Here is a 27078-nt window from a genome sequence, read left to right as displayed (position 1 = left end):
GGTTCGAATCCTGCCGACAACGAATCGTTTTCCGTTCTTAAACTTACGCCAGCCATACGAAAGCATCATGTCCTCATGGATAACACGTTAATGGGAATGTTTACCAGGACATTCAAGTAGATTTTTTGCAGAATTTAACTAGTTATATGAAGCCTTTCTGAGCGGACAACAAATAAATGAGCCACACGTCTCTATGGTAACAAACGTGGCGTTCTCCATCAAATAATAATGGCGGATGATTTAGACGATTTACTTGATGAAGTCGAATCAAAGTTTTGTTGTAGCACGTCGACGTCTAAACAGTCAAGTTATGTTTCAAAACAAACGGATCAAAAGTGTGCGAATCCCAAGGACAAGAAACAGTCAAGGTAGTAGGCTAGCGGATTAGCACTCGAGCTAACGTAGCTAAGACTAATGCAAACAATTTAAAACTAAAACCTTTATGTATACAATATAGATGTGCATTGTTTTGTTAGCAATCGGACTAAAATGCTAAAAATGTTTGCCACGAGGCTAACAAAACAGCGTCACATGGCTAATACTTATAATGCATTCTTAACTAAACAAAACCAGATTCTTCCGAGTCAAACTTGTAACATGTCGATTTCTATTTCCACTTATTCCAGAAAGCAAGGCTGTAAAAGAACTGAACATGAGAATGATGATATTGACAGTATGCTGCAGGAAATTCTGGATGATGATTATCAACCCATCAGCACACACGTAAGTCAAATAACTGGACAAACCCTAGTCATGGTGTGAAGAAAGTAATACTTTTTATTTTTTCAAATAACACTGGATAACATTAATATTGCTAGTTGTTGTTGACAGTGCACAATCATCTCTTGTGATCTGAACAGGAACCCATTTCAGCAAAGACTTCCACAAGTGATTCCTTTTCTCAGACTGTGTTCAAGAAGTAAGTTTTTTTTTTTATTTATTGGGCCTGAAAAATCCAAACATGTACATAGAAGTCATACAGGAGAAATGGTGCATTTTAAAGGCAAAACGTAACTAGATTCAGGATGTAAGATGTGTTGTCAATGATTACCTCGTCACTTTTTCCTCAAACAGATGTTGCCCTGTGTTCCTTGGTGGAAGCTCTATACTACATGGCATTGGAACCAGCGTTTCTCAAAGGTGGAAATTACATCACAATATTGAATCTTGCCTGGATTGTAATTGTTCTAATGTGCACGTCGCACAATAATAACAGCAACCAGTAATACAATGCACATAGGCATTTTCCCCATTAAGAAAGCACTTCTTCTGACCAAGTAATTCAGTCATGACAGATTTACTTAGATGTGCAAATGGATTCTGACTGACTGTGGTCTGTAACAAGAACTCTTGTTTTTGAAGGGCCTGCAACCGATTAAGATGTACATCTTGTGACTTCAGCGTACTCATGTTTGACGATCACGAGTGGGACTCATCTTGCAACTATTTATTTTTCAGGTAAGGTATCTGCAAAAATATCAGGAAGGAACATAATTTCATCAGGAGGGGGCAGCATTGGTCCTTGTATCCCACTGTAGCAGATGAGGCAGTTTTAGACTGCCTCACGCATCCTTTATCTCTCGTTTTTGCACAGCATCAGCATGTCAGTTAATGATGCCTTTGTTGAAGTCATCATGTCACCCTCTTACAGATAAGCTTTATAAAATGTTTGGACGGGCTGATAAAGAAATACTTTTCAACACAAGCGTTCAACAACGCAACGCGGCACCCTTTTTGTGCAAACCCTGTTTTCCGCCGGACTGCGTCATTTCCTTATTATCTTCAGCACAGTGTCTTGCAGCGTCTCTCTCAACTTTAGCATCAAACAGACAGTGAATCATTCGCACCATGTCTTTTATGTAGTTATCTTCCATATTTAGGCCACGGTGCACTTTGCTGCTTGCTCAGACACAGTCGAGCTCTAAGGGCCTTTGTGTTTTAATGATTTACTTTTTCGAGATGTTCAAGCTTACATCTTTAATTAGGAGAGCATGTGGTTGGAATTTGTCAATGAAGCTTTAAAAACTTTAACCTCAGGCTTCCCCTTTTAAACAGGTGATATAACAGCTCATCAAGAAACCACCTGTTTGATTGTTTTCCAATTTACAGTTTCCATTGCTTATATTACATGCTGTAGTTTCAAATAAAAGATAGAATAGTATGAAATGAACCCATATTTCTGGGGGCGTATAACAAAACATTTCTATCTTAGGTCTTAACTTAAGATATGATAAGTTAATTTAGGAGTCGTATTACAGAAGCAAATCTTAACTTGATTTAGGATTCTTATCCTATCTTACAAAATCTCATTTTATTTGTAGTTAGGAAATCTTAAACCGCTCCATCGAGTTTGGTAATCAACTGTCAGGTCTGTTACCAAGCAACCAATTACGCACAAACTGCTTCTGAGGTAAACCTAAAATCAAAATGGAGAAATAACGGCATGCTTTTAATTTCAGTGCGGCAGAGATGAAATTTCGATAAGCTCCATTGAATAGTTAAAGCCTGTTTTATAAATTACCTTTTGCACACAAAAAAAAGCGTAAGGCGTTAATCACTTGAAGATGACAGCGAATGCTCCGTGACGGCTCGTTGGTCTCTGTAATGTTGGTCACAATTCGTCAACTAACTGCAAAATCATGTGTCGTGGGAGTCTAATTATTTATGAGTATTTTATCATCAAAGCGCAGCACATCCTCTGGGTCCTCCAAAAGTCTCTCCACCATCAAACGTTGCTGCTCTTCGTCTTGTATAATCAAATGTAACGGCAATCTCGAAAAAGGCTTTTTGTTCTGTGATTTTTACCGTTGGATTTCAAAAAGGTTGAAGTTAGGACATCAGTGGGGTTGTCCTAAAGTTAAAGGGTTACTTCAGCGATTAGCATTAAGCTTTGTTTCAGTAGAAACCCAGTAGTATATTCGAATTATCGTACTTTCCCCCTCATGCCCCCCTGAGACGAGAGAATTATGCATTTTATTTTTGGTATTTTATATCGTCATTTTGCGTCATTGGAGGATTTTTTGGCCAGAGGCTAGAGACTACAGCCAGTAGAAGGAGCTGTTCCGCATGTTTTCAACCCGCCCATAGGGGTGGGATCTCACTCACGGAATGTAAATGCGCACGCCCGCTGCCGCTCGGCTCGGGCATTCATAACGGAGCGGTGGGGAGCAAAGTGAGTGTTTCAACTTTTCACTGAATTCCTATGAAAGTTTAGCTTCCATAAGCATGATCTGAAAACGCGCCAGACTGGACACGTGCCGTGAATGACTGCCACGCTTACCTCAGCTCTGCTCCGCTCTTCTCTCGTGATGAATGAAATCTGACTCCTTCAGCGTCTGTGACGTGACTTTCGTTCGGCTCACTCACACGTTATTGAAAAGACACGTTCAGTTTTTAATTGTAGTGTCTGTTCTCTAACTGAACAAAATTATTTTATTATTATGAAAATCAAAACAACGGTGGGGGCGGTGCCGCGGTGGGCAAGTGAAAACCAGTAACCGTAGCTTTGGGAGTGGCCTCAAAAATTATTTCACATTTCTACTACATAAATGACTCAGTTTAAATACACATTCATCTTCCCAGCACTGAAGTGCCCCTTTAAGACAGCTTTTGGGATCTTTTGTTGAGCTAGGATGCTTCTGTAATACCCGTTTCCTATCCATAGTTAAAATAATATTATTCACTTAAGAAATGTCATTCTGTAATAGCTTTTGCCCTAAATGAGGTCCTAACTGAAATTGCCATGGTTACCAAACAGATAAGATGGTATTCTAAAGTTAAGATGTTTCTGTAATACGCCCCCTGAAGTATAACCTCTTCAAAATACTTTATGGCTGACAGACCATATCAGCAGTTTTTAACCACTTAAAGGGATAGTTCACCCAAAAATGAAAATTGTCATCATTTACTCACCCTCAAGATGTTCCAAACCTGTATGAGTTTCTTTGTTCTGCTGAACACAAAAGAAGATATTTTGAAGAATGTTTGTAACCAAGCAGATAGAGCAACCATTGACTACCATAGTATTTTTTCCCCTACTATGGTAGTCAATGGTTGCTCTATCTGCTTGGTTAATTTTCATTTTAGGGTGAACTATCCCTCTAAATAGATGCAGACAATTTTTCAAAGGACTTATTTTTTTAACCCTATGTTTACAATGTCTTCATACTAATGGTTCTTGTATTTAAGATCCAGCCAGGTGTATAAAATAATTCTACACAAGGTCATATTTCACTTCAAAACTGCATTTAAGTTATGCAGAATATGATGGAAATGTGCTTTATTGTTGTTAGATATACTGTATATAGCTTTAGAAATCCAACAGGTCTGATTAAAATGGTCCTTAAAGTTGAAGTATGTAATATTTTTTGGTTAAAATACATTCTCTTAACTTAGTTTATTGTTCAGTGACTGCTATTAGTATGCCATTCATGGGTTTATCTCCCCCAAAAGTGTAAACATTGAGCCTCCCAGTCACCATCTAAACATTGAGAGCGTTCTGCAATCTCTTGAGTTTGGGGGCGTGGCTACTTGTAGTTATTACAGACGTGGAGGCTTTTGTATGCGGTTGAACATTGTCTTTTATCAACTATATCCTCCTGAGAGCTAGAAAAAAAAAAGTTTTGTGAATTTAGTTTTTCATGTCATTACATTGTTTAGAGCATAACATTTTTTTTTTAATTATATTTTATTCATGTTATGTTATGTCTGTAGAGGACACCAGGACCCAATAAAAAGACATGAATAGACAAAAACCATGAGGTCCAGTCAATTTTTAGGTTTCAGGATTTTTTTATACCAATCTTTGTATACAGATGATCCTCAACTATGGTATCAAAGATATAACAGAATGATTTGATATACAATTTTGCTTTATGCAATGTGTGTTAAATGGCCTTATAAACAACCTTGCAGACGGCCCATTAGCGCCACTCAAACATCGCAAACACAGCTCTTATGGGTGCTTGTGAGGCATGTCTCAACCGCTAAAAGTAGGCAACTTTCAATAAAAGGCCTAATATATTATGAATACTTTTAGCTGTCTTGAGCAAATGCAAGTGTCTCGCTTATAATAAACCCATCCAGTGTTTAGGCCTAATGTTGTTTGTTAAAGGGCCCAAGGTTTTTTAACATTAATAAGAGTTCCCCTAGCCTGTATATGGTCCCCAAGTGGCTAGACATTTTGATAGGTGGCTGTCTTTCTCTGCCTTTGAGAAAATGAGAGCTCAGACGAGCCGATCTGGAATCTTCCCTGTTATGTCGTCATAACAAGAAAGGTTACCTCCCCTTCCTCTGCTTTGCCCGCCCAGAGAATTAGGAGAAAATGGATTCAGTTTATCAGTCGCGACTCGCGATGTCAGCACAGGCTTTACAAACAGACTTTTACCATATGGATTCGACAGCACCGCCACAAACAGTGAGTAACAGTATTCATTAATGCCTGATCTGTGATCAGTGATTTCAGATGTGTAGCTAAATATTCAAGTTCACGCAGACTTTCTTTCACGCTCTCAACAACTCGGTACAATAAAACTTTCTCAGCAATCTTTATCCAGCTCTGCTCTGCGTCTCTCTCTCTCTCTCTGGCAGTGCGTGGAGATCTCGCTAAACCATGCCCCCTCCGCCACATAGTCTAATACTCATTTCAAATCCAAAGATGTCAGCCAATCACAACAGTGGGCGTTTTCACTGATGTCTCACAGCAGACACGCCCCTTGAAACAGAGCATTCAAGCCAGAGGGCTAATATCAGTATAGAAAAATGCTTTTTATTTCTAAATTATGAATTTTTTTGATGTAAAAACCATACTAACAATATAAGTACACCTCCGGAAACATTATAAAATAATACAAAAAATCCATGCTATGGGACCTTTAAATGGTTAAATTAGCAAGTTTTCCCATTATAAACAAATGTATCTACCATCATCATCTTGGCGTATTCCTCGTGTCCGAGAAATTTGCATGTTAATGTGTTCTTGAGGCAACTTTTAATGAAAAAAGAAGTGTAATAATGGGAGTAATAAAACGCAAGATTTTCTTAATAATATCTAATATTTCCTAGGAATATTGAAATATAATTTATTTCCCTATTCACTTGTTGCTTCACTTGTATTCACTTGTTCACATTTTCCTGAGATGTTGATTTATAACAAACAATTAGAAAATGTCAGATTTAAAGGTCCCATGGCATGGCATTTTTCTATTATTTTATAGTGTTTCCTGAGGTGTACTTATATTGTTAGTATGATTTTTACATCATAAAATGTCATAATTTAGAAATAAAAGGCATTTTGTCTATACTGCTGTTTGCCCTGTGGCTGACTGCCCTGTTTCAAGAGGCGTGTCTGCTGTGAGACGTAAAAACGCCCACTGTTGTGATTGGCTGACATCTTTGCATTTGAAATGAGCGGAGGGGGCGTGGTTTAACGAGGTCTACGACGCACGAGCTGCTGCCAGAGAGACGGATGGACCGGAGTTCACTTCTCATCAGTTCTCTCAGCATGTCTCAGTTCAGGGTGAACTGTTGTAGTTACTAGAATATACTTCAGGTTATTAGTTTATTTCTAGTCGGAGGGGCTGTCACTCATGTCAGAAAGTTAGTAACTTTAGTAAATTATGGATCAGCGCTGACTCGAGACGCGAACCGTTTAGAACGATTCAGTCCGATTTGGTGAACTGGTTCGGTTCACTAGAAAGAACCGATTCAAAAGAATGATTAGTTCGCGAACCGGACATCACGGAAACGGAGCGATTGCTAACAAAGTTATTTATAGTAACTACTGAGTTGTGAGAGCGCTGTCAGTCAGCGCGAGTTTGTGTTTGTATCTGAGAGTTCTGAATAAACACGAGTCCCAGTCACGCCGAGTCCGTCTTCATCATTATTCTACCAACTTTGTAACACATGCAATGTACCATTACAGCGAGATGAACTAGTTAGTACGTTTGATTAAAGCATTATTTCTAGATATGTTCCAATCATATGAAAAGCGTCAGTGAGTAACTTACACAGCGCAAACAAATCAAGATCTCTTGAGCGTTTACATGGGCGTGGCAGATTCTCTGGGTGGAGGAAAGGGAGGTAATCGTTCCTGCTTGGACGTCAAACCAGGAGACTTCAGGATTGGCTCGTCTGGCCTGTCATTTTCTCAAAGGCAGAGAAAGACAGCCAGAACTCGGTTTTACACCAATCAACATTTCTATCCACTTGGGGACAATATTCAGGCTAGGGGAACTCATATTAATGTTGAAATACCTCATAAAATGAAAATTTCATGCCATGGGACCTTTAAATAATTACAAAATATTATAATTTCCATAAGAGTGCTAAATTTGATCACTAAATTAATGTCAGTCATTTCTAAAGACCAAAGAGAAGCAGTTTTCATTGTGAAATCTCTGAAAAGCCCTGGATGTGCTCTTTACAGGACATCTAATCTTAAAACGGTGACATGTGCGGTGTCAGAGAAATTCACTAAAATATAATGTCCACTGCAGAGGACAAAAGTCTATTCCTGGGTCCCAAGAGGATATGGAAAGAGACTGCATCACTTGAATTTGTTCATTTGCAAGGGAACCCCTTGGGATACAGGAATAACCATATATGAACTTCACTCCCATGGTATGCCATAACATGCCATAAATCACCATGGCTGGCCTTGCACCGCTTCGGTTACAGAAATGGAAGCTTAGATTCGCTGCATTTAAACTTTCAAAGATTAAACAGGCCATGAACACGTCAAAGCAACGCACTACAATGGATGCCTTCACAGCGTAATCATGCAGCTGTTCAGAAAGACATAGCAGTTTATAATGTTTTGATGTGTGCAGTGTAGGCAGCCTCAAACAGTTGTAGCGTGTCAAAATATGTGCCTGGTGCATTAGGCCTATACACTGGATGGGTTTATTATAAGCGAGACACTTGCGTTTGCTCAAGACAGCTAAAAGTATTCCTAATTTGTTAGACCTTTTATTGAAAGTAGCCTACTTTTACCGGTTGAGACATGCCTCACAAGCACCCATAAGAGCTGTGTTTGTGATGTTTGAGTTGCGCTAAAGGGCCGTCTGCAAGGTTGTTTGAAAATATCCTTCATTTTTGTAATTCTGCTAGGTGCCACATAAGGCTTCCATTTTTTGTGCAATAAATAACTTTTTTATATACATAATATTATTTTATTAGTAGTAGTAGTAGTAATATGTTACTGGGGTGTAATGAGACCAATGGACAAAAAGTGTGGGGTACTCGACTTTAGAACTTTTTTGGCTCTTGTTCAAAACAGCCAGCCCCAATTTGAAGTGAGAAAAGCAGACCCACATATAAGATATTAGTTCTTAAAATTTGTTGGGGATGTACATGTGCCAAAAAAAAAAGGGTTTGCTGTCGGTGATAAAGTTCCAAAGATAACCCGAAGCAGTGAGCACATTGTGTAACTGAGCGCTCTTGGTTGAATTGGAGATTTGTGAACTACAAGTACAGAAATATATTCAAATCCTCAAAGCTTCTGATCTTTTCCCTTTCTTTAGGAACAACATGCCGGACTATCACAAACTTAAAGCCAAATTGAGAAGGAGAAAGGGTGGGCGTGCATATGCCTGCCAGTGTAGCTGGCACTCTGTCCTGTCCCTCTCAGACCTGAGGGAGCAACAGCAGCTAAAGTGGGTTTGCGGCAAACACGAATCATGAACTCGAGTCTGCAACAGTTCTCCCTCTCAAATCTTATCCAGCAAGTGTCATGTCCTCCCCTCCCTACAAAAGAGAATGCTGGACATTTTTCTAAATTTGTGGGGTGGATAACTAAAATTCCTGTTTTCTTCTATAAGTGTAGTTTTTTGTTTTTAATAATTGTGAGTCTCGTTGTCTACACTACATTCTTCCTCAGAATTATGAAGCACAGTGGATGGTTAATATTATATAGACTATTTTTTGAAAGGATGTAATGTGTTCAAATATTGTACATACACACGCACATTTCTAGACAATTTGCACAATTGAGAATTATAAAAGAATAATGAGATTGGATCCATCTACAAGGTTAATAATAGGATGCTTGATCATTGTTAAGAATGTTTATTATAATATAGATGAACAATGTTGATTTATTTTCTGTTCTTCCGGTATATTCATAAGAAACACTCAGGTATTGCAAGGGCCCAGTTTTGTTACATTCCACGGTTTTCAGGGATGTGTTGTTGTGAATCATCTGTCCAAAATAATAAAATGCACAACATTGTCCACAGAATAAAGAGAATAAAAAAATAAAAAGTGTGCTTTTTGAAGCTTTTATACTTTACCTGCTGAGAAAATCTCTTGCAGTCCTCATGCTGTTTTCACCAGGTTCCAGTGTCAACATAGTCAGTGTCGGAAGATGCAGCAGAATTGTCCTCCCTCTCTTTTTTAGATGGTACATTCACGTACGATGCCTCTGATGTTGTACTACTATTATCGGTTTCTAAAGTAAATTAAAAAAAGTCAGTGTCAGTGTTTTTGCTTTACCTCCGACTTGATTCTGCTTGGGGTTTAAAGGTTACTGTACAAAATCTCCACGTTCAAAAGGGATTTCAGAAAGGAAGCTCACTGTGCAAAGTCTTGAAGTACAATAGGTACCTTGACTGAGGCTTCTAGGTAAGTGCTCGTCTTCGTAACCGTCAGTACTTTCTGTTGTCTGTGCAATGTGGGGATTCTGAAAAGACGTCTCAGGAAGTGATGGGCTTTCCTCACCTTCCAAAAACAAGACAGATGAATTGTAACTATACATATATATATATTTTTTTTTGTTGTTGATATTTTCGTAACTATTAATCTGTTTAAAAGGTGCAACTAACATTATGCAGATAAGTCAAATATACAGTGGTTTCCAGATCTGAAACCAAATTTATATTAAAAAGAATTTTATAAAAATATTGAAAATTAACAAAACAAAGGGACATGTTTTTGAATTAAGTTTCTTATGTTTTATAAAAAATACAGCATAGACTAGTATCATGAAATGTTATTACAATAACTGCTTTCTATTTGAATATATCTTAAAATGTAAGCAACATTTATTATTATCAATGTTGAAAATAGTTGTGCTGCTTAATATTTTTGTGGAAACAATATTTTTTTCCAGGATTCTTTGATGAATAAAAATGTCAAAAGAACAGCATTTATTTTAAATAGAAATCCTTTGTAATATTATAAATCATATTTAGCAATTTGATCAATTTATGTATAATAAAAGTATTCATTTCTTTTCAAAAAATACATTTAAACCAGGAAATAACCAAGGTTTTTAGGATATTAATAATTTAAAACAAAGGAACATTATGGCAAAATGACAATAATTTAAAAAAGTAAATACAATAAAAAACATTCAAGATTTCTTCAATTATGCTTTAAATTTTATCTCAACATTTCTCTCTCGCTGATTATAAAATTATAATGAAAATATTTATATTAAATTAGAAAAAATAATAATAATACATTTAAAATTAAAATTTATTGTAATATGTTTCATTCATACCATAATAGAGAAGGGCGTTTTCATCATTGTCTGTGTTCTGGTAGCACTCTTCAGATGAAGAACTGTCTGAATCATTCCTATCTGCAAAGCAGAAAAGAATTCATATGCTTTCGTATCAAAATACACTCATGTCAATATTGTTGCATTGGTAAAACAAAAAAAGGTACCTCGACTGTGGACACGAGGTACATGACAGCTGCTGTAAGGAGCGGTGTTTCCTGTCATCTGAGTGCTCTGGGGAGTCTGTAGTGACTTCTCAAGAAGTGATGGGCTTTCCTCGTCTTCTGCAGAAAACAAATGCCTGAGGTTTAGCTGACAGAATGAATCCTCAGAAGGCTCATTGACAATACCCATCAAGCTTCAATATAAACTGCTTCACCACAGTGGAGATTCATGTCCATCTCTGTGTTTTGATAGCATTCAAATGAAGATGTGCTGTCTGAATCATTCACATCTACTGCTGAAGACAAAGAGAATTCATGAATCTGAAATGTATTTCCACACTACAAGATACTGTTTACCCTTAAAGTTGGGAGAGATATTTAAAATCAGCGTGATACTGAGCTTTACCTTGACTGTCAGTGCCTGCTAAGTGATGGTCACCATAAGACAGGGGTGCAAACTGTGAATTTTCATGCAATGATGGCGCTTCCTCACCTTCATGGAGATAAAATATGAGTAAATACACCTAGACATGTTCTCCCTAGATTAAATGACCTAAATTAACATATGATTTATTTTTGCATACGTGACTTGAAATTGATGTCTGTGTCGGTCTCTGTGTTTTGATAGAACTCTCCAGAAGATGTACTGCTTGAATCATTCACATCTACTGCTAGAGACAAAAAAAAGGGTTCATAAATAAAAAAATATATAATTGAAATAAAGAAATATTTGAAATCTGAGGTTTCAATCAGCTTTACTTTTACTCTCAGGTGCTGGTGAGTGATGGTCACCATAAGACAGGAGTGTCAATGGTGACTTTTCATGAGGTGATGGGGTTTCCGTACCTTCACGAAGGAAAAAATATTAAATATTCACAACAATAATAATAATAAAATAAATGAACAAACATACCATTTTATCAATATTATGATACATAGATCTAGACATGTTCTCTCTGGATTAAACAAATGAAGGTGCATTCAAATATAAAATGAACACGGAATAGGATTTATTTGTGCGTACGTGACTTGGGAATGTTGTCCGTATCGGTCTTGGTGTTTTCATAGAACTCTCCAGAAGATGTACTGCTTGAATCATTCAAGTCTGAGCAAAGAAAAATTTATACATTTCAGACTAAATGTTTCTTTACTAAATTGAATTGCTAAGCTGATTAAATAGTCACATTAGATCAGTGTACCTTGACTGTGGGTGTCAGGGGCACCAAAAGACAGTGGTGTCAGTGGGGGTTTATCACCTTCAAAACAAAATAACGTTAAAATATCGGTAGACTTATTTTTGTTTAAAATTATGAATTAAGGTAAGAGTAAAATATTCCATTGATCCGATTAAGGTTTTTTTGTGCATACCTGACCTGATGGTGTCCATGTTGATTTGCACGTTGTGTGCATATCTTTCTCCAGAGCATGTACTGGCTTCGTCATTCATATTTCCTGCTAGACAAAGTGGAGAAAAATTCATACATAACAAATGTGGTTCTTCACAAGTCACTATTTATCATGCAGATACGTCCACAATGCTAAAAAAGAAAAACTAGTGAACTATTTAATTACTAGAGAACTACCGTACAAAAGTTTGGAGTCAAGGTTTTTTTTTTTTTTTTTTTTTTTTAAAGGTCCCATGGCATGGATTTTTTATTATTTTTTCTATTCTGATGTTTGCCCTCTGGCTGAATGCCCTGTTTCAAGGGGCGTGTCTGCTGTGAGACTTCAGTAAAAATGCCCACTGTTGTGATTGGCTGACATCTTAGCATTTGAAATGAGCGGAGAGGGCGTGGTTTAACGAGGTCTACAAGGCACGAGCCTGCCAGATAGACGGATGGACCTGAGTTCACTTCTCATTAGTTCTCTCAGCACGTCTCAGTTCAGTGAACTGTTATAGGTACTAGCATATACTTCAGATTATTAGTTTATTTCTAGTCGGAGGGACTGTCACTCATGTCAGAAAGTTAGTAACTTTAGTAAATCCGCGCTGACTGGTTCGACCGATTCACTAAAAAGAACCGGTTCAAAAGAACGATTCATTCGCGAACCGGACATCAATGGACCAGAGATGGAGAGATTGCTAACAAAGTGATATTGTACTGAGTTGTGAGAGCGCTGTCAGTGCAAGTTTATTTTGTTTGTATCTGAGAGTTCTGAATAAACACGAGTCCCAGTCACGCCGAGCCCTTCTTCTTCCTTATTCTACCAACTTTGTAACACATGTAATGAACCATTACAGCTGTCGAGATGAACAAGTTACGAGTAAGTGTTGATTATAGTATTATTTTTAGATATTTTCCTATTATATGAAAAGCGTCAGGGGCATTGAGTACACAGCGCAAAAAAAAAGACACAACAGCGCAGTAATCGAATGTAATCCAGTTTATTGTGAGGATAGCTGGCTAGCCTAGCCCCCCTTCAGCTTAATCTCGCGCCACGTCTGGTGCCTCCGCTGTGGGCCAGATGCAGTACTGGGGGTCGACGATGTTGAAGGCCGACCAGCCAGTGCAGCCCGAGCTTCGGCGTGCATGAGGTTTATCTCTAAAGATGTGGCTCTGCCGATGTTGAGCAGAAACTCACGACTATATGCACATTTTAGAACAGATAGACGCGACGAGGATGTACAAAAACACTGACTCACAAGATAGAAAACATGAAAACACCGTTCTGTCGGGAGAGCGAGAAGCCGCAGCGTGTGCATGAATAATAAAGTTCTGTGTGAACTTGAATGATTAGCTACACATCAGAAATCACTGATTACAGATCAGAAGGAACTGAAAAAAGACTTCTGTTTTCATTTGTATATCCAAACACTGAGAAACTGCCAGCATTCACTCGTTCACAAGCCATGATCTCTCGAGGACAAACAAATATGCCGCTTGCATGGGCGTGTCCAAATTCTCTGGGCGGAGGAAAGGGAGGTAACCGTTCCTGTTATGACGTCATAACAGGAAAATTCAAGATCAGCTCGTCTGAGCTGTCAGTTTCTCAAAGGCAGAGAAAGACAGCCAGAAATCAATTTACACCGATCAAAATTTCTAGCCACCAGGGAACAATATTCAGGCTAGGGGAACTCATATTAATGTTGAAAAACCTCATAAAATGAAAATTTTATGCCATGGGACCTTTAAAGGAAGTAAAAAATGAATACATGTATTCAGCAAGGAGACATGCTATTAAACAGAAAGTGACCGAAAAGACTTGTATAATGTTACAAAAATGTTGTGTAAAAATGTATCACTGTTTCCACAAAAATATTAAGCAGCACAACTGTTTTCAACATTGATAATAATAATCATAAATGTTTCTTGAGCACCAAATCAGCATATTAGAATGATTTCTGAAGAATCATGTAGTAACCTGGGTAATGATGCTGAAAATTCAGCTTTTGTCATCACAGGAGTACATTTTAAAGTCAAGTCACCTTCATTTCTATAGTGCTTTTTACAATACAGATTGCTTCAAACCGGCTTTACAGTAATAATAGGAAATTAATGGAGGAGGGATTGTTTTGACAGTACAGCAGCTCAAGAAAAAAGTTATTGTCCAAGGTATATTTTTGATTGATTATTTTCAGTTGTAAAAAATGATTAGTTATTTACTTTGGGGCCACTTACACGACACCATTTTCAACTAAAATAGAAAACATGCATTCTGGCCGTTCATTTGCAAGGCCACAGTGTTTGGTGGCTTGAGAACACAAACTTTGAAAAATTATTTGAATCTGTGAAGCATGCACGTAAGCATTACGTTTAGTCTATAGGCAAGCACGTTTGAATACTTATGTGTGCAGGTGCATAGTTTTTCTTTACAAAATGACCACAAAATGACTTGTCTGGCATACATTATAGTGAATCCATGTGAACGGGAATCATTTTAATAATGTTTTTAAAAATGTTAAAATAGTTATTTTAAATTGTAATAATATTGATTTTAATGTATTTGGGATCAAATTAATGCTGCCTTTGTAAGCATTAGATACTTCATTCTAAAACATGTTAAAAATCTTACCAACTCCAAACTTTTGAATTGTAGTGTACATTTTAGTTAATTCACTGTCAATGACATTTTGTACCGTTTTCTCTGTCAGTTTTACCTCTACTCTCTCTTCACATTTGAAATGTTAAACCGTTAAGCAAAATCACCACAGTTTTTGACCTACTAACTTTATTATTTCTATTCACATGAAACCTACTCATGTCAGCTAAAGTATTTCCTGATTCGTCTCTTTTATAGTAGTGAAAAGGTAAGTACAGCATATCCTGACATGAGAGTTATGAAAGATCTCAGACAAGATCAAATGTCAGTGTTGCACCGAATTTAATATTATATTGAATATTGAAACGTTAGTGTGTGAAAATTATAGAAAATTATAGCATATATATAATAATAAATATATAGCAGGGGTCCTCAAACGGCAGGCCGCGTCCCGGTTCCAATCGGACTGGGAGAAAAAAATGACAACGGTAACACCATTTTACAGTTTGTACAGCTTAAAGTGAGCAGTGTGTTAAAACAACGGAACAGTACACACCACAAACACTCAGGGTCGTTCATGGTTATGATCTTTTGGCGCTTCCAAACACGCTTTTCGCTCTGTGCACGATGCTTCTCTCTCCAGCTAAAGACATAGGGCCCTATTTTAGCAACCTAAGCGCATGGTCTGAAGTGCATTGCACCAGGTGTATTATAGGGCCCATAAAGCGCCAGTTATTTTAACAACAACAAAAACAGTGAACAGCAAAATTGATTGATACTTCTGCTAAAACACTGCAGCAAACGAGTATTTGTATCTGTCATAATGCTGTATTTGACTCTAACTGTTTTAAAAAAAAAAAAAATAGATTTAGCATTATTAATCAGCATGTTAAGAACATTTCATAATAAACAATGTCAATAATTGGGAAAGTTATTTGTAGATGGCAAGGAAAGACAACTAAATCTTTGAAATAACAGTTTTCTGCTCATGATGAGAGCATGTTGATTATTATGTACATTGTTTGTTTGTTTTAGTAGATTGAACCCATACAGTATCTTTTCTGTTAAAATGTAAAAATAAAATCTTACTTTTTAATAATCATATCCAATAGGGCTTCACTGATGAATTGTTTGTTTGTTTGTTTGTTTTAGAACTTCTCAGACTCCACTGCTTTGGCTCAGAGGGCCCAATATACTCATCTTTGATGACTATTTAGGATTTTTATTCTTTTCTTTTGCAAAGTACTACTGCTACACAGATGGAAATGTATAACTATTCCAAAAACGTATTGTCCAGAACTCTGCTGGGAAGGAAATATAGAGACCGAACCTCTTGGAAATTTAATTGAATACCCCTGCCATATAGAAAGGCTGTTGATGGCACTTTTGTACATTTGCTCTCATAACACAAACATACTTTGACTTTTCTAAGGGAGATGTTAAAAGTTGTGCTCAGCTGTTGCACTGACAGTGGTTTAGTTTTATGTGAAATAAAGTGCAGGGGAAAACTAATTTCCTTCTTTTTTTTAATGTAAAAATGGCTTATGCCAGTAATAGCTTTCGGCTGATTCTCGGTAAAGTAGCTTTTCTTGATGTGTGTAATTTTAAATACGGACTGGTTATATATTTGTGGTCATTTGCAGTAGAAATGGTGCCTGCTAAAGCAGCATACTTGGTGAGTTGTTTAGATGCAGTCGAACGCTGTTGTGATGTTCATAGTCTGAATCAGTGTCAGAGTTGTGAGTGGGTTGATTTGTTCTCTTGCTGAATTTACGGCCATAGTTTGAGCTCATTCTCGGGCCAAGACTTTCTGAGGGATAAAAAAAAGAAAAAAGAAAAGAAAGTGCACATTTATGTAACATTGAAAGTTTGACTACTATACTACCGAAATGAACGTTAATGGCGAATACAAAAGTCATGTCATTTTAGGTATATTAATTATTACAGATCCAGTGCATAAAAATTCAATAACTTTTTATGTAGTTTAACCCATAATAAAAGAAAAAAGAAAATCACAAAATATGAGTATTGACAAATTTCACCATTTGACTTGTGATTCGATTCAATTCTGATTTTCGATTCAATTCGATTTTGATTCATTTGGATATATCAGGTACAGTATATGGCAAATTTTCTCCAGAGAATGTACCCTGTCAGTTGGTACATTAGCTACTATAATAAAAAAAAGTTAAAATTAAGGATATTTTACCCAAAAATGAAAATTACCCCTTGATTTACTCACTCATCCTTAAGCCATCCTACGTATATATTGAATTTCGTCTGAAAGAAGAATGTCATATACACCTAGAATGGCTTGAGGGTGAGTAAATTATGGGATACTTTTCATACAAACATTTAAATTAGCGTTTTATTGACATCTTTCCATGGTTGAAACACTGATTTGAGCATGAGACATGAAACAGATTTGTACTGTATCTTTCAACATACCTTCAGATGTTTATTCACATTTATTTCATGCTATAATTAGCAGTAAAGCAGATGTCATGCCACATTAAAGAGAGCCGAATCGATACTTATTGATTGAATTTCGTAATAAAATTGACAATATTTTTGGTCCATTTAAATGAGAATAGATTAAAATCCATAGATTATATATAGGCTACTAAATACTAAAAATATATATAATAAGTTATGAGGATGCAGAAATAAAATATATTAAAATACAAACCATACTGACACCCCCTGGCAGCCGGGACAATTTGTGTGTCGTAGACTGCTGTCTCTACATTGGGCTGGTCCTCCAGGCTTGTGTGAGAATTACTGTGATGTTGGTGAATCACACTTGCTGTTGGCAAAGAGGATGAAAAAAGAAAATTGGCTTAAACTTCCCCAGGCAGCACTAAGCCTCTGCCTTAAGCTTTTGTATTGCTAATATCAAAAGAAATAGCACACAAAAGGTTTGACTCTCTTCATATTTTATGAAAAAAACATTTCCTGTTGTTTGAATGGAATGCACACGTTAATTGGCCAAGAAGTGAGTAAATTCTTGCTTAATTCAATAAAATGCAACGTGAATGAACATAAATAAAAAACATAAATGTTGTACTACTCTTTGTAGTTTACAAGTTTGTTGTAGCTCAGCTCTATTTGTTCAGTTCCATTCATTTAGAAGAAAACTTGTGCATCATTTCTTTTCCAATACCACTTCTAAGGTATCCATCAATTTTTTTTAAAAGTGTTTAAAATTGTCTGGAATATATCTTTTGAATATAAAAAGTGCTTTTACTGTACTTGCCCTTTTCTCTTTTGAAATGCACAATGATGACAGCATTTATAATAATAAACATAAGCAGAACAGTAGATAAGATGATGCAGCCAATCGCTGCTGCTGAAACTCCACTGCTGCGTTCTATTGCTGCCACTGCGGTTGACACAAAAAAAAACAGAGAAGGGTTTATAGACAGAAATCATGCAAATCATTTATTTTCTCTTTTAAAAAAAGAAGAAACTGAAGCATCACCTGCCACTTGTGTTGTTGACTCCAGCTTGGTTGTGATGACTGTGGGTATGCTCTTAACACTTTCTGTATGAAAGACATTTAATCCAGTGGATACATCACAGGAATACAAATAACCAAGACTCATCACTCTGGATTTCACAACAAGACACTAACAAGTTTAAGCGTATATATGTGTGCTTTGACATTTCAGAAATACTGTTGTAAGCCTGCCCTACTTTTAACCTATTTTCAGTCCAACTGATCCACCCCAAAAAGTTAAATCTGACCTACAACTGAGACTACGAGCAGAAAAAAATTATGTTAATGTTCCACCTCAAGAGGTCACATACTACAACCTCAAATACACACAGGAAATTCAGTTGCTAAGCAATACATTTGGCACAAAAAGTTCCCGTAAGCGTCCCAATTCGCATACTATACATCCTAAATAGTATTCGATATTAGAATTAGTGTCCCAAATTGTAGTATTTTTAATTAGTATTCCAAAGATACCAAGATGGTCAACTATTTCCAGCTATTCAACTATGGCTAATATTGCCCACAACCCATTGCGTGTTGGCCAGAATTTGATTAGAACTACAAACATGAAAAGTAGTTTTAAAAGTTTATGTTGCGGATGTGCGAGACCGACAATTAAGTAGAGAGGATTAAATAAAGGATTTGATTTGAGTGATTAATAACCAGTATCTATCCTAGTGAAAAAAAATCTTTATTCATTGATAACCACTTTATATTTCATCTGCAAAAGCATTGTGAACTTATATTTGGTTATTACCTTTTATATGTGTCATTATGCAAACACATGAGGAGAGTTCTCTGCATGAAAGACCCACGCCTGGCAGACCAACCCGCTACTACATTTCTCTCCCAAACGATAGGAAATTAAATTAAACTGAATGTGAAGGATTTTAACTAGTTGCAGTTTAAACGGTGACAGGATGCACGTAACTAAGCAACAGAGTGGTCTGTTAAAGATGCAATTATGATGAAGTAGTATGTCCCAAAGCTTGCCTATTATTCTGCTACACACTCAAAAGTATGCACTTTTTCTTCACAAAAACAGTACATACTTTTAGGACATAGTATAAGTAGGCGAATTTGGATGCAGTGAATGTCTACACATCAAATGTCAGCATGAAGATGAAATGGCCCCTTTTTACTTTCCTACTGAACAATTCACCAGTGTATGTTTCCAAATAAAATGTCTTTGTAATCTTTGTAATCTTTAATCTTTCCTTTCAGTTGACATCATTCAGGCCATGTGGAGGGCTTGGATAATGTTAAACAATTGCCAAATGGCTAAATACTATTTAAACAAACGTGCATTGTCCATACCGGTATGTAAGGTCCACATTTTACCATCCAATCAATTCCTGACAAGTAAAAATTCCCACCCTACATATTTTCTATTTGAAAATCCTGTTTCACTCCGAAATACGCAATGTTACGGAAGTTTAATTCACTTTGACTTCAAATGTTTTTTCTTTGTGTAGAAAAGAGTGGTTTACATGTGTATAGTAGGCTACCTGAACACACAACGCCAGCGTCTTCCTTGTGTTCACAGTAGCTGGCAGTATTGTTGATGCCCCCGGCTTGATTTTTTTGTGGTTTTAATATGCAAATTACACATTTCTGAGCGTGAAAGAGGATGACGCATTTAATATTTAAAAAATGATTTTATTTACAACACGGAAACGCCTGGAACTCAAGGAAGTGTTGTGACGCATGACAAAAAATAAAAGACTGACGGTAGGGGTGTAACGGTACACAAAACTGACGGTTCGGTACGTACCTCGGTTTTGAAATCACGGTTCGGTACGAGTTCGGTACAGCAGTTTTACAAAATTGCATTTTTATTTATTTTATATTTAACAGTGGTTTACTGAAGATGAAAAAAGTGCCTGTCCTTGAATGAATTAAATTATATCTAAAAGTTTATTGAAGATATTTCTGTAAATTATATAGGGAGCCCTTACTTGCACATTAATATTAAAGGTTAACAACAGAGCCCAAACTATTAGCCTAAATTCAGTTGCTATTTATTTTTAGGTATAATAATCAACACTCAAATAACACATTGTATGCAAACATGTTAACTTAACATAAGGCAGTTTTTGCATTAACTTCTAAATCTAATTATAAAATAGTTTTTTCTCCAATTCGTTGTTGAAATATAATCATTTATACACAGTGTCTGTCATTTTCATGACAGGTTTATTTAAACATGCATGGAATAATCAAGACATAACTAACAGGTTAAGTAGAATATAATGAATATATAGGCTAATATAGAGCATATATTTAGTGAAAGAGTTGATTTCTCTAATGAATACAATTTTGTGGACACTGACTGCCTGAGGTAAATGTGATGCTAAAATTACATTACATTGTTTCGTTTACAAGCAGTTATATTGACGTATTTTCGCCGTTGAAACACTGATTTAGCGATTACACCACATATATACATGACAGTAAGTTGTAATGTATCCTAAACATACCTTCATGTTTATTATTTAGTAAGAGATGATCGATCGCCTTCACAGATGATCTCGTTCACGCGCGTGGGCGTCGCGCGGCCGCTTGATCTGTGATCAGTGATCAGTCACGCGTCAAAACGGCATGTATCGTTTGAATTTCGTGATAAAATGGACTGAATACTTATATGTTCATGTGGGAACTCGGATTGAGGTGTGTTCCGTGCTTAAAACAAGCCGACTGTGAACTGTTAAAGATTGCACTCGGAAACCGTTCGGTAACGTACACTCGTGCACCGAACCCACCTCTCTAAAAAAAAAAAACCTCTCCGGTTCTACGCGATTTACGTAGGCTAAATGACCCAATTGACCAAGCAAACGGTGATTGTCGCCGGAAAGCGACAAGTTTTCAGGTGTGTATTCCTAATAAAATGTCTTTGTAATCTTTAATCTTTCCTTTCAGTTAACATCATTCAGGCCATGTGGACGGCTTGGATAATGTTAAACAATTGCCAAATGTCTATAAATACTATTTAAACAAACGTGCATTGTCCATACCGGTATGTAAGGTCCACGTTTTACCATCCAATCAATTACTGACAAGTAAAAATTCCCACCCTACATATTTTCTATTTGAAAATCCTGTTTCACTCCGAAATACGCAATGTTACGGAAGTTTAATTCACTTTGACTTCAAATGTTTTTTTCTTTGTGTAGAAAAGAGTGGTTTACATGTGTTTAGTACCTGAACAAACAACGCCAGCGTCTTCCTTGTGTCCACAGTAGCTGGCAGTATTGTTGATAGGGCCGCACTCCCATAAGTTGCTCTCTGTGCCATTGCATTTCATTTTGCTGATATGGATTGCTCCACTGCCGGCCTCAGAAATGTTTACTCTTATTGCACTGCCACATCTCAGCTGGGCACATACTACTTGTCCACTTTTGATGTCAAAATCATCATCACACACCGTTCCCCACTGCCCAGAATACAGCAGCTCCACCCGTCCAGCACAGCGATCATGTCCTCCGACCAATTTGACAGCCTGGTGTTCTGGAGGACCGAGGATAGCCCAATCAAATTACAATTAAAGCATCGAGACAAAAGTAGAGCGCTTATCAAAACATCTCTGAGAAGATCTCACATTACTCACCGCAAATGACTTCAGTTGCATTTGTGCAGTCGCCTTCTGCGGCTGTTGTGCAGTTGTGCAGTTTTGAGTCTTTCAAGATGCAGTCTGCAAGACAAGTGTCACTGTGCACTGTTGCTGTTGTGCCGATCTCAAAAACGTGGCCACAACCAAAACGTTTACAGATTTGGAGAGCAAACTCTTTCTTTTCCTCGGCATCCAGAAGGTTGAGGGTCACATCGACTGTAGTGTTCTGGTGAAGAGCTCTGAGAACACCAGAGCAGCCCTTGGACAGACTTAGTGTGGAGAGCTCAACTAGTTCAGAAGGGGGAAAAGGTCATAATTGATTTCATTGAATCGTCTACCTTAATTGTTTCTATCACTAGTCACACTTTTATCTTCACAGCATGCAGGGTTGAGTCAGAAACTTTTCCAGCATCGCATTCTGGCACTGATCTTATCTGACGGTTAATTCTGTTCTCAGAGTGTATTTCTAGCAAACCAGGCGCTAGACTTTTATTTAGACCCAAACAGCAAAGTGATATGTAAACCGTGGGGCATTGTTTTGTGTTGCAAAACGTTGTAGCAGTACACTGCAACACAGCCACATCCCGTGAGTCACTTCCTGTGGAAATGTCATATTGTAGCATGGAGGACACTGGGGAAAGAACTTTTTTTTTAAAGAAAGTTTATGACATTGCCTCCGCAGTGTGGTTTGAGCACATGAAGCGCTCCTGATTTTTGACTACAGGATGCAGATTGTGTGTATATGGTTTGTGGAATTATGACTAAATCTGAAGGTCTTTCTTTGGGGTGACTTCTGAATAGGGTCAGAGGTCACTGGTCTGTTGGTGGTGAAATACCCTACTGTTCAAAAGTTTGGGGTCAGTAAAGTTTTTTTTCCCTTTTATTCAAATTGATCAAAAGTGACAGACTTTTACATTGTTACAAAAACATATATTTCAAATAAAGCTGTACTTACTATTCATCTAAGAATTCTAAAAAAAGTTTTTCAACATGGCTATTAATAAAGAAAGCTTCTTCAGCACCAAAACAGCATATAAGAATGACTGAAGGATCATGTGAAACTGAAGAAATTTGCCAGCCATCACAAGAATAAATTACATTTTAAAATATATTAAAATAGATAATATTTTACAGTATTACATTTATTTTTTGCTGTGTTTTTTGGTCAAATAAATGCAGCTTTGGTCAGCATAAAAGATGGCTTTCAACAAAACATTGAAAAAAATCTCACAGACCCCAAACTTTTGGTAGTGTAGTTGATGCAGAATCATGGATATCTGTCACTTTCCACAAATAGGGAACAAAATAGTGTTTGACACTAAAAAAAGTTGTCTTATTTTTTTTTTTCAACAAATGGTCAATGACAGGAGGTGCCGAAATCTGCCGAAAATGTTAAATCATCAAACTCAGGAGGTCATATTAAACATTATATAAGCATCTTTTATTCTCTGTTCATTTTCTCCAATGTTTGAAACTTTTACAATCCTGTTAACAATTTGGGGTGTGTATAAATAAAGCAATACGCTCTAGGAACCCATGGTTTACAGCAAACAGAACAGCTAAAGGGCGATGTTACACTCTTAAAAAGATATGGTCCATGAATAACCTTTAACATCCATGGAACATTTCCATTTCACAAAAGGGTCTTTATAGTGGAAAAAGGTTCTTTAGATGTTTTTTTTACATGTTCTACACTAAGAAAAAAAAAGTTATATTAAGAACTTCACTGAGAGGTTCTTTGGGGAACCAAAAAAGTTTGTTCTATGGCATCGCTGAGAAACCTCAGTTTAGTAGTTTGGAAGCAAATGTTGGTATGCCAATAAAATTACACTTTCAAGAAGATAAAGAAAAAGAAAAATGTTCACAACAACTTCAATAACCGATGCCGATGAATACCATAAACACAGCAATATTTGTACAAAGTGGGAAAATGGAATACGATTATTTACTTGTCTCCTCGCAATGAAAGGGTTAAATATTAATATGTAAAATTACATTTTTGATAATTAAAATTAATTAGTAATTATATATAATTTCAACAGACTGTCAAAATGACAATATTATTATGGGATGCAGTCGAGAGACAAGGGTCTCTCGATTAAGTGCAAGAACTTTCTGTAGGACTCCAGCTTTTCTTTACCTTCTTCATGACTAATGTATGTGTGATTGTGTAGGGCATTTACTTGCACATATTAAACAGTGCTTAATGATTTTTAAATTAATTACAGCGTGCAAAAAATAGAAGCGGCTGTCTCTGGGGTGGTAGATTGCTTGTGCAATCTTGCTGATCTCTTTTCTCTGTTCTGTTTGATGATAGCGGGTTGGTCTCAGCAGGCCTACCCCAAACACTGTTCTAATGCATATTGTTTAACATCTTGATTAACTGCTTGATTCCTCTGTGGCCCACTTTTGAATAAGTGAGCTTTTTTTGATCATCGTGAGATTGCTGCTAACACTGATCTAGATGTTCACATTTCTTAAGAATGTTTAATTTTCTTAAGAGTAGTAAAACACATTGAACTTACTCTGTTTGTCTGAATGATCAGCATGATTTACCAGACTCTTGAAAAGACGGTCATCTGTACCATTGAGCCCTGAGGATGAAAAGATGAACATCATGAGTTTCGCTGAGAATATGTTGCTTGAGGCCAGATGGCCAAAAAAAAAAAGCGTAAAAATGTAAAACAAGCACTCAAATCTACAGTCTTTCAAACTGCTGTAAGTCTCCACAGTCTACAAAAACAATATTCATCAAAGAAAACAGCAATGAGACACTGTTGAACAAGATGCAGCTCAACATAAAAACAACAAACATTATGCTCTGCAAAACTTCTGTAATGTTTGTGTTTTGTTACAAAGTTGTCTTTGCATTTAGTTAACATTTGAACATTTTGTAAAGGTGGGAACAATTTTAATATACAACAAATTTGAATGTCCTGTGGTTTTACACAATGAATGAGACCGTAATATGAAATATGCACAAGCTAATAAAGTCATTGGAGTTATTTATAATTAGGACTATTACTTTAAACCCTGTTGTGTTAAAGCAGACAAGATAAAATGGCTGTTGACATATTTCAACACGTGGGTCTCTAAATAAGTTTCTCCAACTGTCTCACATTCAGTAGCTACAAACTGCAAAAACTTGGTCATTAACATATACTAAAAAAAATCACAGAATTAAAATGATTAAGAAAAAAAAAAAGATATTGCATTTGTGACTGACCAGTAAGTCACACCATTTAAGCGTTCTCAGGGAATCCAAAAATACACATTTTATTTTTATTGTTTTACAAAAATGGCATGATGTCTATGTCCGCTTTGGTAATTAATTTAAAAATGACACCCACATAATAAAATAAATGTAATAAATAAGTTCAGGTTTATAACTAATAATATAATATGCTCTATGACACTAGATTTGTTGTATTACAAAAATATTTTTTGTGAGAATTTTTTAAAGAAGTATACTGAGATTTTTTGCAAACTTTTATGTTATATAGACCAGTCTTATTCATCAAAACACAATTTGTAATTGTATTATTAGTAGGCTTTCTGTCCGGATCCCATTTGCGCTACGCATTCTTTACAGCAAAACACTGAAGAAAAAATAACATTTGTCTTATTCTATAATTGAAACGCTAATAACATCTGCAGCTTGTACACAATCTAAATGAACTCCATATAGTCTAAAACTGGCTATTAGGAAAATTCAGCGATATGATTTGTTTGTTATTTTTAGCCATCTTATGCATTTGACTTACAAATTAAATAACCATTCTTCATTCAATCTCCTGTGAAGCTCAGCGCATTTATTTACCAATGTGTCACGGCGCACTGAAGTGCATAAACGAATCTCTGGTTGCACTTTGTGCAAACAGCTCTTTGGAAAAGCGTTGTAATGAGCCGAGGCATCGGTTTACTTTCTTTTGTCACTTTAAAAAAAAAGCCTTCAGATTGCATTGTGCTGCATTAGTTAAACTGAGCTTTGTTTTAACTACAAAGCATCTTACAACTTTTGTTGAAAGGGCACATTTGATTTTCCATCTATGATAGTGATTGTCTCTAAAGAGCTAGTTAGATGGATTCTGCAACAGCCTTTGAGAATTGCACAACCTCTTAAGTATCAACAACTTAGTAGACTTATTAAATAAATATTAGAATATAATTAAAAATTAGAATGTATAATATAACATATCGCAGTTGAACTCAAGCTCTTTAGATGAAAGACCTAGTCTGCCTACACAATCATACATCAGAACCATTTTACCTTGAGACAAAGACAAAGCCTGGAGAACAAGACACAGCAGCAGAAGCGGCATCTCTCAGTCAGTCAGCCTAACAGCCAAAGATTTCAGTTTGTCCCTGACGGAGTTACTCTGACTGATGAACGTGACCCTGCACCTTCAGCCTTTGGTGTTTGTGCAGTTGCTGCATGTGGTTTCCACTATTCGCGCATCATAACTCACACTGCACTCACTACCACAAACACACACCCTATATTTTGCTACCGTCACAGGTCAAGTGCACATGTTTGCAGTGTTATACAGATAAACTTTCACTTCATTTTGGACTGCTTTATAATATGTTTCAGTGGATAATGGAGTTGTTTCAATTCTAGCATTAGTTTTGTAACTAAGCTTTTTGTTCCTTGAGTTTCTTTGAGTATTTAAACAAAAGGCTCAAGCTAGGCAGAATCGATTAAGCGATCATGAAGAAAAGCTGTATAGACGAATAGTCTGTTGTTGTCGTCAAGCCTAAATTACAAGAAACAGTGTTTGAGTTTAAGACATCAAAGAAGACCCTCCTACACTTGCGCCCACTGTCCCAGACTTCAAGCAAAATGTCCATTCCCTTCTCCTATTGGATTTCTGCATTACAGAGAAACTGATGGCCAAAACTACTTTGTTTTGTTTTTTCTGATTTTGGAGCAAGGAAAATAGCTAAATGCAAATAATTAAAGCCATCGAACAAAATAAACAAGCTTTTAAAATGGAGGAGAAAAGGTTTCCCATATATTTTGCTGTTGACATCAAAGGCCATGTGTCCAATCAAATGTTTATTTTATGTAAATTCATCTGTCATTTGGTCCAAGCCAGCCAAATTAGGCAGATGCCAATATAAAGCAGGAATGAAACTGCTTTTTAAAGAGGTAAAAAGAAAATATAACCCAGCCTGCATTAAATAAAGGTTCACTTGGAGTAAAACCACAATGTGTTTTGTGGTGAATTACTGGCTGGCAAGAGCATGAATCGAAATTGAAGTTTCAATGGTGTAGAAGTCAAACTTTTGTTGAATTTTCCTATTCAGCCACTGCAAAATA

General features: G+C 36.5%; 2 protein-coding genes across 8 annotated transcripts; one reads left to right on the top strand and one right to left on the bottom strand.

The window, feature by feature from the left end:
- The first annotated feature begins 1 nt into the window (after position 1).
- On the top strand, positions 2-9236 carry cfap418 (cilia and flagella associated protein 418). Its single transcript, XM_079837847.1, has 6 exons — positions 2-368; positions 627-723; positions 861-919; positions 1075-1140; positions 1363-1458; positions 8523-9236. The coding sequence occupies exons 1-6, from the start codon at positions 229-231 to the stop codon at positions 8680-8682; spliced, it is 618 nt and encodes a 205-aa protein (XP_079693973.1). The 5' UTR covers positions 2-228; the 3' UTR covers positions 8683-9236.
- On the bottom strand, positions 761-26229 carry LOC307138452 (uncharacterized protein). 7 transcript variants are annotated; one of them, XM_079836752.1, is made up of 20 exons: positions 26026-26229; positions 24281-24349; positions 21753-22043; positions 21347-21652; positions 18128-18190; positions 17903-18028; positions 17336-17452; positions 16319-16456; positions 12034-12120; positions 11865-11921; positions 11690-11770; positions 11425-11511; positions 11250-11336; positions 11072-11158; positions 10881-10961; positions 10669-10785; positions 10502-10582; positions 9604-9717; positions 9291-9448; positions 761-1467 (listed from the first exon to the last, which is right to left on the bottom strand). In XM_079836752.1, the coding sequence occupies exons 1-19, from the start codon at positions 26075-26077 to the stop codon at positions 9327-9329; spliced, it is 2163 nt and encodes a 720-aa protein (XP_079692878.1). In that variant the 5' UTR covers positions 26078-26229; the 3' UTR covers positions 761-1467; positions 9291-9326. The 7 variants fall into 7 exon arrangements, with proteins under 7 accessions (XP_079692878.1, XP_079692877.1, XP_079692882.1 ...); XM_079836751.1 differs by lacking the exon at positions 761-1467 and adding an exon at positions 9028-9199; XM_079836753.1 differs by lacking the exon at positions 761-1467 and adding an exon at positions 9052-9199 and having other exon boundaries at positions 10881-10958.
- Between the last annotated feature and the right edge of the window lie 849 nt (positions 26230-27078).

The sequence above is a fragment of the Gobio gobio genome, assembly GCF_949357685.1.
Source record: "Gobio gobio genome assembly, chromosome: 15".
Taxonomy (NCBI): Eukaryota; Metazoa; Chordata; class Actinopteri; order Cypriniformes; family Gobionidae; genus Gobio; species Gobio gobio.
Note: the sequence above shows the minus strand (reverse complement) of the source record. Positions and strands in the feature narration are given on the sequence as shown.